The sequence below is a fragment of the Blennius ocellaris genome (genome assembly GCF_963422515.1).
Source record: "Blennius ocellaris genome assembly, chromosome: 4".
NCBI classification, from domain to species: domain Eukaryota; kingdom Metazoa; phylum Chordata; class Actinopteri; order Blenniiformes; family Blenniidae; genus Blennius; species Blennius ocellaris.
The window spans coordinates 13240262-13251333 of NC_137653.1; the positions used below are offsets into that span (position 1 = coordinate 13240262).

The 11072-nt window shown below is 40.1% G+C and overlaps 1 protein-coding gene across 1 annotated transcript in view; it reads left to right on the forward strand.

The window, feature by feature from the left end:
* The first annotated feature begins 210 nt into the window (after positions 1–210).
* Positions 211–11072, forward strand: part of LOC308129300 (guanine nucleotide-binding protein G(i) subunit alpha-2-like) — a 53234-nt gene continuing 42372 nt past the window's right edge. Inside the window, exon 1 of the mRNA XM_080495182.1 lies at positions 211–942. Coding sequence (XP_080351308.1) covers positions 825–942 — 118 coding nt within the window. The 5' untranslated portion in view covers positions 211–824. The remainder of the gene's footprint in view (positions 943–11072) is intronic.

Here is an 11072-nt window from a genome sequence, read left to right on the forward strand (position 1 = left end):
GGTGACAAAAAAAACAAAACAAAAAAACATAAACAAACTTTAGGCCAGGAACTGGCCTGACTTGCACGCTTGAGCACGGCAGTGACTCCATTTCCCACGAGGCACTGCGGGTGGGCGTGTCCATCTCCGCTGGTGGTGGGCGGGGCTCCAGTGCCGCTGCTGACGGCTTCACTGCTGCGGTCTCGCTGTGTTTGTCGGGCTTGAGGGGAACTTCACAGCGGCTCACGGGTGTGGCTTCAAACGTGATAAATCTCAACGCGGGGGGAGAATGCGCAACGGCAACACGGATTAAGAAAAACGTGAACAGTAGCAAAGATAAATGTCCTGTGAAAAGTGGTGAGTGTAGCTGCCAGCGGGGATCTGTGAGCTCTGTTTTCAACAGCTGGAATACTTTTTTTTTTTCTCTTCTTCTTTCTGTTCTTAACTTCGTGTCCGTGTGCGTAACCTGCTCTAATGATTTTCTGTAGCTAAAAGTCAACGCTGAAATAGTTACTTTTTTATCGCTCTCCGGATAGCTTCTCATTGAAAACGCACAAATGCAGGAAAACTGACTGAAAAAAAAAGAAAGAAGAAAAAAGCCCACAGCTCTTATTGAGAACATTTGAAGGGGAAAGTTTGTTCCTCTGATTTTGGCTCATTCTCGTGGATGAACGGACTCCGTCACGTTTGTCGCCTCTCGCCAAAAAGGGAAGTCGCCTCTCTCAAATCAGCCCTCGTTTTTTTGAGTGGAAAAAGGAGGGTTTCTCGACCTCGGTCGTCGATACTATTTTTCTCAGGTGATATTTTCCCACTAAACAGCAGACCTGAAGCGCGCACTCGGAACCATGGGGTGTACAGTGAGTCAGGAAGATAAAGCTGCGGCCGAAAGGTCTAAAATGATTGACAAAGACCTGAGAGAAGATGGAGAGAAGGCGGCCAGAGAAGTGAAACTGCTGCTGCTGGGTGAGTAGTCTGTCACAACACTGACACCGAGTTGCAAAAGTGCCACACTAATGGCTAAAGACGAATTATGCAACTGCAAGATATGCACATTTGTACCAAGACAACAAAGGAGTAAAGCCAAGTAAAAGCTACCAAATCCAGAGCTACTGGGAGGAACATTTCTATCTCCAGTGAAGCTTTTTTTTTTTTTTATTTCAGACAAACGTGGCAGCGCATCAGCGAGTCCAGTCTTTCACACTACATCAGACACTTTTGAAAGTTCATATGTTCAGTCTTTAAAAAGATATTTGACACAGACAAAAGGGCTGGTCCCCCTCCTATCTGGAGAGTGCTTGGGAAAGTTTGGAATAGAAACAGCACTATGATGCACATGGCCTTTAGCAGAGATGTGTGGAAAGTATTGAAGCCAGTTTCACAACGTGCTGCTGAGTGTGAGCATTATTGTGAGATAATTGGTGGGACAGTCAGATACTGGCTGTATTGAGCTTGGAGTGGTTTCCCTCTCAGCATGGACTGGACTCCAGGGTCAGACATGGCAGGGTCCGGTTGATAATGAGTGGGCTGGCGTTTGGATAGGGGGGGGGGGGGGTTCCTGACTGTTCCCAGCACTGCATGAAGTACACACTCACACACACACACACACACACCAAGTGAATGGCTTTTTTTCCCCAGGCTTTGAAATGTCTCCTTGGCTTTTTTAGCCTTCTGTCTCTGGATTTGAGAAAGCCTCATCCCACCACAGGACACTTTACTACTGTATGGTATACAGACATGTTGCCTTTTGGGTTTCCCTTCATACTTGTTTTATTCAGTTTCTCTGGCCCTGCACCATTTTCATCATGCAGGCTTTCATTGTGTTTTATTTAGAACCCTTCTCTGTGAGCTGCTCAGAAATGCAGAAGGAAATTGTGTAGCAGTTCTTCATGGCTATATCTTGTCTCATGTTCACTGGTTTAGAATCAGGATGTTATTGGCTTTATGGACTGTAATTTTATGAACCAATAGTACCATGTTTTGTTTAAAAGCCGGTGTTATAATGACAAGGTGTTGTCATATAACCGATATTAATTTTCAGTAGTGAACATAATTGTAGTGAAAATGAATCCCAAACTGCAATCTCGTGAACATCTTGAATGCCCAACCAATGGAACATAGGGCTGCTCGATTATGGGGGAAAAATATAATTACAATTATTTTGGGCAATATTGAAATCACGATTATGTTTTTGATTTTGGAACAGCATTTATTGAACATGTTTTTTTTTTAAAAAGACTCCTGTTGAATATATAAACATATCTTTTAATGTAGTAGTAAAAAATTAACTGTTGTACTGCACTCAGTCTTTTTAAAATAATAAATAAATAACTTCAGATACTAATATAAACTACAGTAACGAATCATGTTGCTTTACATTATATGTTTATACTTTGGCCATCCTGTGAGGCAACGATGCTAAGTTATGCTAGTAGCCACCGTTAGCATTACTTAGCTTTAAAATGACACGGAACCTAAACCACTGGTGTGACACGCTTTTATTATCATCATCAATATATTTTAGTTTACGGCAGGTATAACAACGGCGAGCACACGCAAGAAACCATACATTCATACGTTTTTCGGGAAATTTAAAAGTAGTAACTTACCACTTAAGCGCCTGCGCGTTCGTGTTAAATGTGTCGTCATTTCCTGTCTGACAGGCTGCACCGAAAATATCTGATGAGCGATCCTGCAGCCAAATACGCGTCTCACAACGAAAATGCCACATAATCGTTTTTCCTCGATTATATAAATGTTGAGATCATCTGAAGCCAAAATCGTAATCATGATTAAAAGTGAATTAATCGAGCAGCACTAATGGAACATATTCGCTTCATGTTTACACAACTGCCATATATGGTCTTATGTCATCTATTTACCTTATTTAGCCAGTGTTTCTTTTTATTGTAGCAGGTTGTGGATGACAGAATAGCTAAATGAATTTGTCATTCTCTTCTTTTGACAGGCCGTAGTAAAATGTGCCACAATTGACGGGGGAAACCAAGTGTTTTTCCCCTTCTGGGTCTTGTAAGAGACGCCTGGTTGTTAAGTTATGCCCCTGGTTATGAGGCTGATTACATACCCCGCTCTGTGCAGCGGGTTTCATATCAGTAATTACCATCCGGTGCAGTGTGTGAGGGCTGTGAGGAATTACAGAAGAGGTCTGAATCTGAGCCCAGGGTTCATGCGTAAAGACCACTTTATGGAAGTCAGGTTTTTTTTTTTTTTTTTTTTTTTTTTATAAATATATACACTTTTTGAGACCATGTTACAGCATTTGAAGTCTGCAGTTGCAAGGCATTTAATTTTGTTTTACCTAAAAAGTCAACTGCATTTTGGATGAAAGCTGTTACACAGAAAATCTTTTCATAAACCCATTTTGTGCTTTTGTCCGGTCACGAGTTTAACTTCTTCAGTCTTCAAAGTGATTAGTATTTTACCTAATTGGAGAATTGGGATGTGAACCATTGTCCGAATGCTGTATTGTCGTAGCTTGCAGCCTCAGCTGAAATAATTAGCTCTCCATTGCACGTGTGAAAGAAGTGTGACATCCTTTCAGAGGTGTCACATCGCACCTTTGGGGATCCTTTTTAGCTTTCTGCCACCATAGTATCTGGCGGAACATCTGAGAAAAATCTTGCCGCTTTCTTCATTGCGTGCAGTTAAGCTGTCTAATAAACCTTGAATCACGCAAGCTCCACAGACTCAGGGATATGCTGTGGATTTTGGATTCAAGCTGGCTTCTACTCGTAGCAGTGACGGAGATGAAGTCCCTTTCTTCAAGGCTAATTTCAATTTAATCCGAGGAAGTGTAACGGCAAAAACTCCCAAACAGAACCTTACTTATTTTGTCAAGTTACCTGCTGTAAACAAGTACAATCCAAGCAGGGATTCCCATGGTAACTGCTTGCTCTAATTAAGTCTCACTAAGAAGAAAGGAGCATCACATTGTTTTGTCTTGTTAGTTGTTCCCAGAGAAAGTCATTAGTTAATGTAGCAGAAAGGACTTCATGCCGTTGAGGCTTAAGCATTCATTAACAGGAATTGCTCATTCATAGGCCTCCCTGCTGATTCTGCTCTTTGATTGACATTTAATCTCCTCTCCATCCTCTTAAAGCATTGTTGCTGCTCACTTCAGGTATTTTACTCTGTTGTTTGGCCTCCTGAACATTTTTCAAAAAAAAAAGCTGGGTTCAAATGAAACAATCCCATTGACTGGCTCGTCACAAACTACTGCAGCAACAACAATGTGTTTGGATCTCTCCACGATTCACTGCAATGACCCTTAATACATAAAAACACACTTCAGTCATCACAGTTTTAATTACTCATGAGCATTTTACCTCAGAGGCTAAACCGACAGAACATTTATGTAATGCATTGACATACTAAATCCATGCATGCCGCCTGTGGGCATAGTAGACTTGCATATATAAACATGGACTAAAAATATCTTTAATATGAGTGCATGAATAAAGAAGTGTGCTGTTTATACACGCCCCCTCCCACCCTTGGGTGTCAGCTTGACAGGGCAGAAGTGATAAATGATTGAATATAAAGTTTTATCGAGCTGTGTCTGAAAAATGCTGATCGTGTTCCTCGAAGGGAAACAATCTGCTCTATTTTGAGCATTAAAGCAGCTTCTGTGGCAGAACTATATTTTATTTCCATTGAGAATAGTAGGCATGTTGTTTTGTGACATGGTATACAGTACGAGGCGTGGATTGCACAACACGTCGCAGTCACGGTTTATGACTTGGTCGCTCCTGCAGCGCTGGATTGGCCCGGATTCCTTCAAACAGCTCCCCGTGGTCACAGCAGTAAAGGCTGCCACATGTAACAATGTAAGGCTGACATATGGTTCAGCCTGCTGCTTGTTATATTCAAAATCAAAGTGTCAAGTGGGAAACTTGAAATGAAGGCAGACACATTATATCACCATGCCACAGGATTAGAAATGTGACATTTGTTTTTTTTTTCAGGCCAACAATATATTCCAGTGTGGAAAGATGATGTGGAGAAAAAAAAAATAGTTTAACCTTAATGCAGACAGTTTTTTTTTCTCCACTACAGACTGCCCGTTGTTATGAATCAGACTGAGTTTTGATAGACACAGAAAAAACTGCACATGAATGAAACCAGTTGTTTTCTGTTCCTCTTGTCCATGTGATGTCTGTGGTGTTCATGGAGACGGTTGCTCATTAACATGCATATATTGCTGAAGCTTTTGGCAGAGTGCTGGGCTTCTAGTGAGCGCTGGATCTGTTGGGGACTGTTGGGACTTATCAAACCAATCAAGCTAAAACGTGACATAAAAAGAAAACAAATGACATATTCCACAGATCATGAAAGTAATTGAAATATTTTGTTAAGGAGAGGTTGTTTATTAATCTAATTTGAAAATGAATGTGTGAAGTTGTATATTCCACACAAATCTTTTGATGTATGTTTTATTAAATCAATGAGAGATACTCCAGAACATGAGGATTGTACTCTGTCCACTGTCACGCGACTTTAAAGGCAGCTTGTCCTTGTGAGGTTCAAACAGTGGCTTTCATTTCCCTTTAATGTGTTGATTAGATCCCTTACTCAACATTTGCTGCAGACATGGTATTGATCAAGGTATGTGGCTACCATTCGGAAACGCCATCAATCTCAGCAGAACTAACCTGGGAAACCTGAGCTGTAGCCATTATGAGAAGAGCAGAGGTTTTTTTTTCCCCCCAGATCTTTCTCCTTTTTTTTTTTTGCTGCTTTTCAAACCACATTACTATTACACCTCTTAAAAAAATTACACTGTTCAGGAAGTATTTATGCTCAATCATTATGCACAATTTTAAGTCAACCAGGAGGAAATAAGACCGTTTACATATAACTGGGTCTCAACAACAGCAAATCTATCACGGGCTCGATTTATTGAACTTCAGCTGTATAAAACATTTCAAGCTTTAGCCTTCAATACTACCTTGAAGCCTTCAATACCCCATTTACTGCAGTCATGTTTGATGACTGCATAAGGTGACACGTTCTGCATTGGTCAGCCTATGTGGTCATCACGGCACAGACACACTGACGGCCTCCCTCTTATTAAAGTCAGTGGCAGAGCTTTAGTGGGTGTCAGGTGTAATTATTGTCGACTCATTATGAAGACCTGGGTTTCTCTGGAGAAAACAAGTCAGCCCGACCTGTTCCCCCAGAAATAAACAGTTCTTCAGAACCTTTCTCTAACGACAGAGCACACTTTTTCCCAGCTCCTCAAAACAAGATGTCACCCATCCAGGGGCTACTTATCTCCAGTATTGCGAGAGTAGAAATATTGGCAAAATGGGTCCATCCTTTGACTCATGAAATGTGCTCCCACTTTATGTTTAGGTGACTTGACCTTGTTTACTCAACTGTCTGTACCACAGTGCCGGCAAATTAGCTGTGTGACGCACTGGATGGCAGATCTTTGAATGTGTGTGTGAAGAGGCTGAATATCCTGCAATTACAGGGAGAGCTCTGAAGATAAAGCCCTCTCCTACAGACTGTGTGTCTCGCTACAGCTCCACTGGGACAAGGCTACACTCTCCTCTCTGCTCTGGAAATACTGATAGCTCAGATGATCCTCCACCACTGACTCAATAAATATCTCTCGCCACAGCTCATATCTTTGCTTTATTTGTATACTGATCCAGCTGCTCCATAAAAACACTGCAGTTAGAGGTCGGAGATTTATTGTTGTGATCAAGGCAGTGTGCAAACTTTTTTTGTTCATCAACTGAATATGAGAGGGTGTGCATGTCTTTCAGGGTTGACTTGAGTTTTCGACACCATTACAAATGTGGTAATATGCTTCCAGATTACAAGTAGATTTTTTTTTTTCCCCGACACATGAACTTCAAGCACGATAAAATGTCTCGGAGGGCGAAGTAGATAAATAGCCTTGCACCGATCTGCATAATGCAACAGTTCGTGACAGAAAAGAGGTGCATACTATGATAAATAACACATAATAAGTTTACTCACTGGGTTTGTTGGTTGTTTTTTTTTTAATGATTGTTCACATGAGATGAAATAAATGAAAACATTTTAAAAGCATGTCACCAAGGTAATAATTTCCCCTTTTAGATGTTGATGAATTCATCTCATATCCACTTGAACTTCACCAGCCAACCTACTACAGTGATGGGCATGTCTCTCATGTTTGAATTTTAAAGTGTTAATAAATCTAATTCTTCTGGCCAGAGTTGATCCATTTGTGGTTAATAAAAATGTTTTATCATGGCAAGAGTGCCATGAAATATCATGCTATTATTTTAGGAGCTTGTCACCCACCCCTCTGAGATAAATGAATCCCCTATTGCTTCTGAAAGCTGTGCTAAAAGTATGATAAAGTATGGAAGGTGTGAACTTCAAAATCAAGAGCTGTTAATCGCCTTGAAGGTGAAATTGTATTTGTCGTTGAGCATATATATTTTGAAGGATCAGGTTTTGAGAGCATGCTCCATTGCAACACTTTGTTGTATTCACCCTTTTATTCCACCCAGCCGGGTACCTGATTCCAGGAAGAGCACTTTGGCCGTTTATCATTCCTCCAAAGGGTTCTAAAGGTCGGCAATAATGGTTCTTGAAATGCTAAATTTGGCATTTATGATACAACGAGTTGTCGTTCCTCAGCGGTATAAAGTACATCACCAAAAGCCTGAATCGTTAATTTTGTGTCAAGATTATGTGGAGGTCACAGCATCATCAGTGAAATCTAGATTAGCTTGTATCAATTCAGTACGATCACTTGAAGTGCTCTTTCGCAGTGTGCTTTTCCAATTTGACTACTCTCTGCCCAGACTTTACAGTAGTTTATCCCTGATAAAAGTCACTTATGAATTTGACCTGTTGGCCACTGTTCAGGTGGTTCTCCACCAGCCATGTTGCATTCCCAGCAAAGAATTAAGCTATGTAATGATTTAATGCATACAGATGTTTGGTCAAAGATATTAGATAGAATTCTCATTGTGCAATAATTACTGTTGAGTGTCTTCGTTGGCTTTCCATTGAGTGTCCAGCATTCTGCTTCATGTTGAACTATTGACGCGTTTTATTGCTACTGGAAATCCCAAAATATACATTTTTCAATATTTTGTTTTTGTTAAGTTTCATTGTGACTGTTTTTGTGTACAATTATATGTCTTGGACAGTAGGTTAGATACCTTTAAAAAATTTCTGAACCACAGTATATTTTCACAAAATTCTGTCCAATTTCTGGTGCAGTCTGGTTGATAAAATGTAATAATAAAATCAACTGTGTTCTTTGTGATGCTGCTTATCTTGTCATGGACCTGGGAAAAGAAATCAAAACCTTTTAAGGTCATTACCCCTCATAGCATCACGAGAAGTGCCAAAGTTCCTTTCTTTATGTTGCTTACATTTCCAAGAGCCTTTGGGCAAAATGGTAGCCAGGGTTCGGGACTTTCTTTGTCTGATCATGTCATGAAGCAGACGTAGAGCAAGCCATTATACCCTCTCTCCCCCTCCCATCGTCCATTTCCTTTTTCTTTCCATTATAGGAAATGAGCTCACTTCAATTCTCCATCCCCATCAGGTTATCCTGTCATTTTTCTGCACTGGAAGGTCTGGTGCTCCTGGGTGCCCCTTGGGACCAGCCTGCACTCTTGGCTTTGAGCCTATATATGTTGGAACAGTTAAAGTACTCTTAAACAGCCAAATGTCAAAGTGTTAACCACAAAGAGAAGAAAAAAAAAGCTCCCATTTTCAGTTACTTAAGGTACTCTTACTGTCTTGGAAAATAAAAGAGGGTGGAGAAGAGAGGCATAGAGTGAAGATGGTTGGTGAGGTGGAGTGAAGCCATTTGACAAAAACAGCTTAATATGGGATGATATTGGTACGAGAAAACACATGAAAAAGCAATTGGAGAGTCCACGGTTCACTGTAGCCATTTGTAAAATTTCTAATGACTAATTGGTTCATAAGCACATTTTTGCTGATTGGCTATTATTAAGGCAGCAGCATGGCTGCATTTCCCAGCTATTGTTCATTTCAAATTAATAATAGACAAAAATATCCATTCTTTATTCACAAAATAGTTAGTTTGAACTTTATTGTCATTTGTACATCAGAAACATGTTTTCTCTGGACAATGAAAGTTGTTTTTCTGCAGTTCAGGGACAAGGCCAACGTTAAGATGGTAAACAAGAGCATGTGAAGTATATATTCTAAAACAATGAATATATGACAGTACATGGCGTTTTACCCACGAACAGTTTCCAATCTTGATAGAAAATTAAAACTTTCCACTTTTCTTTTTAAAACAACAGCTGGCATCCTAATCATAAAATGTCAATGCATATAACTAGGGATGCTCGATATTGGCTTTTCTACCCATATCCGATATTCCGATATTGTCCAACTCTTAATTTCCGATACCGATATCACCGATACCGATATCACCGATACCGATATATGCTGGCTTTTTACATCAAAACTGTTAGGTAACAACAACATAGAATATCTCCTACTGTGGAATTAACACATTATGCCTAATTTTATTGTGATGCCCCACTGGATGCATATGTGAATCAAACATGGGCTTTCCAAATGTACACACTGAGAAAAATAAGAGAACAACAACCTAAATTATGGAAAAAAGTGCCATATTTATTTAGTGTTAGAGAGAAACCTCAACAACAAACTCAGCAACACCACAGACAATATAAAAAAAAAAAAGGAAGAGGCATATCTGCAGTCCATTAGTTGTAAACAGTCAATGAATGAATAACTGGCCATAACTTGTCAAATAATATACTCAAACTGGGCTCAATCTCTTTTAAGATTAACAAAATAGTGCAAATATAAACAAGAAAGGCACAGAAATGCTCACAAAAATTAAAACAGCCCTCCTTTAAAGTGCAACAAAAACAAAGGACTGAAGTTGACTCGTCCATATAACTGGTCTATTTCTTTTTCCCATGTCCTCATGTGTAAGAGGTCGATTTTTCTGTATGAATACAAGCATCTCAGCATTGTCGCAATGTATGCGATTTCTCTTCTCATGAATGATGTGGGCAACAGTGCTGAACAGTCGTTCACTGTCAACACTGGTGCAGGGTGCAGTCAGGTACTTGCGTGCAACACGAGCACCAGCAGGGGAAGAGGGCCTGGTTGAGCCTCCCAGTCCTCCACGGACATTTCATTCACCGGGCTTCTCCTTCTTTGCCACGAGTCCAGCATGTTGTCTTTGTAGTTGTTAAAACGTCATCAAGCGCGCGCCCATAAACGTCCCATGCCTGCGTTCAAGGAGACTCGGAAATTCCAAGATCGGTTGTAAAAATCCGATACCGATATTTCCAAATATTACATTTTTAAGTCCATATCGGACATCCCTACATATAACTAATGTACATGTATTGTCTGTAAACCAAGGGCAGGAACATTAGCATCAGCGTAACAAAAATGAAAGAAAAGTGATTTTTGTGCTCAACAATGAAAATATGGCGCTGCAGCACAAGGTCATGCCGGTCACAGTTTATCTACTTAAGTAGATCTACATCTCAATGTCTGAAGTCGGGCTCGCCCTGTCAAGGTAGAAGTTTGAGGAATGAACAGAGAGGGTCTTTCCAGCTTTGATAATCTTGGAATTTTTTATTTTTTTTTTTATTTTACACAAAGGTTCATTTGCTCTGGAAAGTGGTGATTCTCTGGCAATGGAACAATACTCTCAAAGATTTCTTTGTATATGAAAGTTGAATTTTCAACATTATTGTTTACTTACAAGTTAAAACCTCCCATTTAGAGTCTGAGACTGCTACAGCAATCCTCAAAATGTCCCTGTGATACACAAGATCTGCTTTACACACTTTTTTTATGACCACATTATTTGAATTTCCATTTCTGTTGCACCAGCCATATTGCTTACTGGGCGGTGCTGCACGTGTGCCACTTACTGCAAAGGTAGGACCAATGCAAGATGCGACTCGTTGACCATCAAAGTTGTTGGCCACTAATTTTCAGTTTGGGCTTTTGTCAACAACATTGGCTAATTGTTGCATCGCTGATAATCTGCAGTGCATCTTCCTTCACTAAAAAAACTTTTTGAT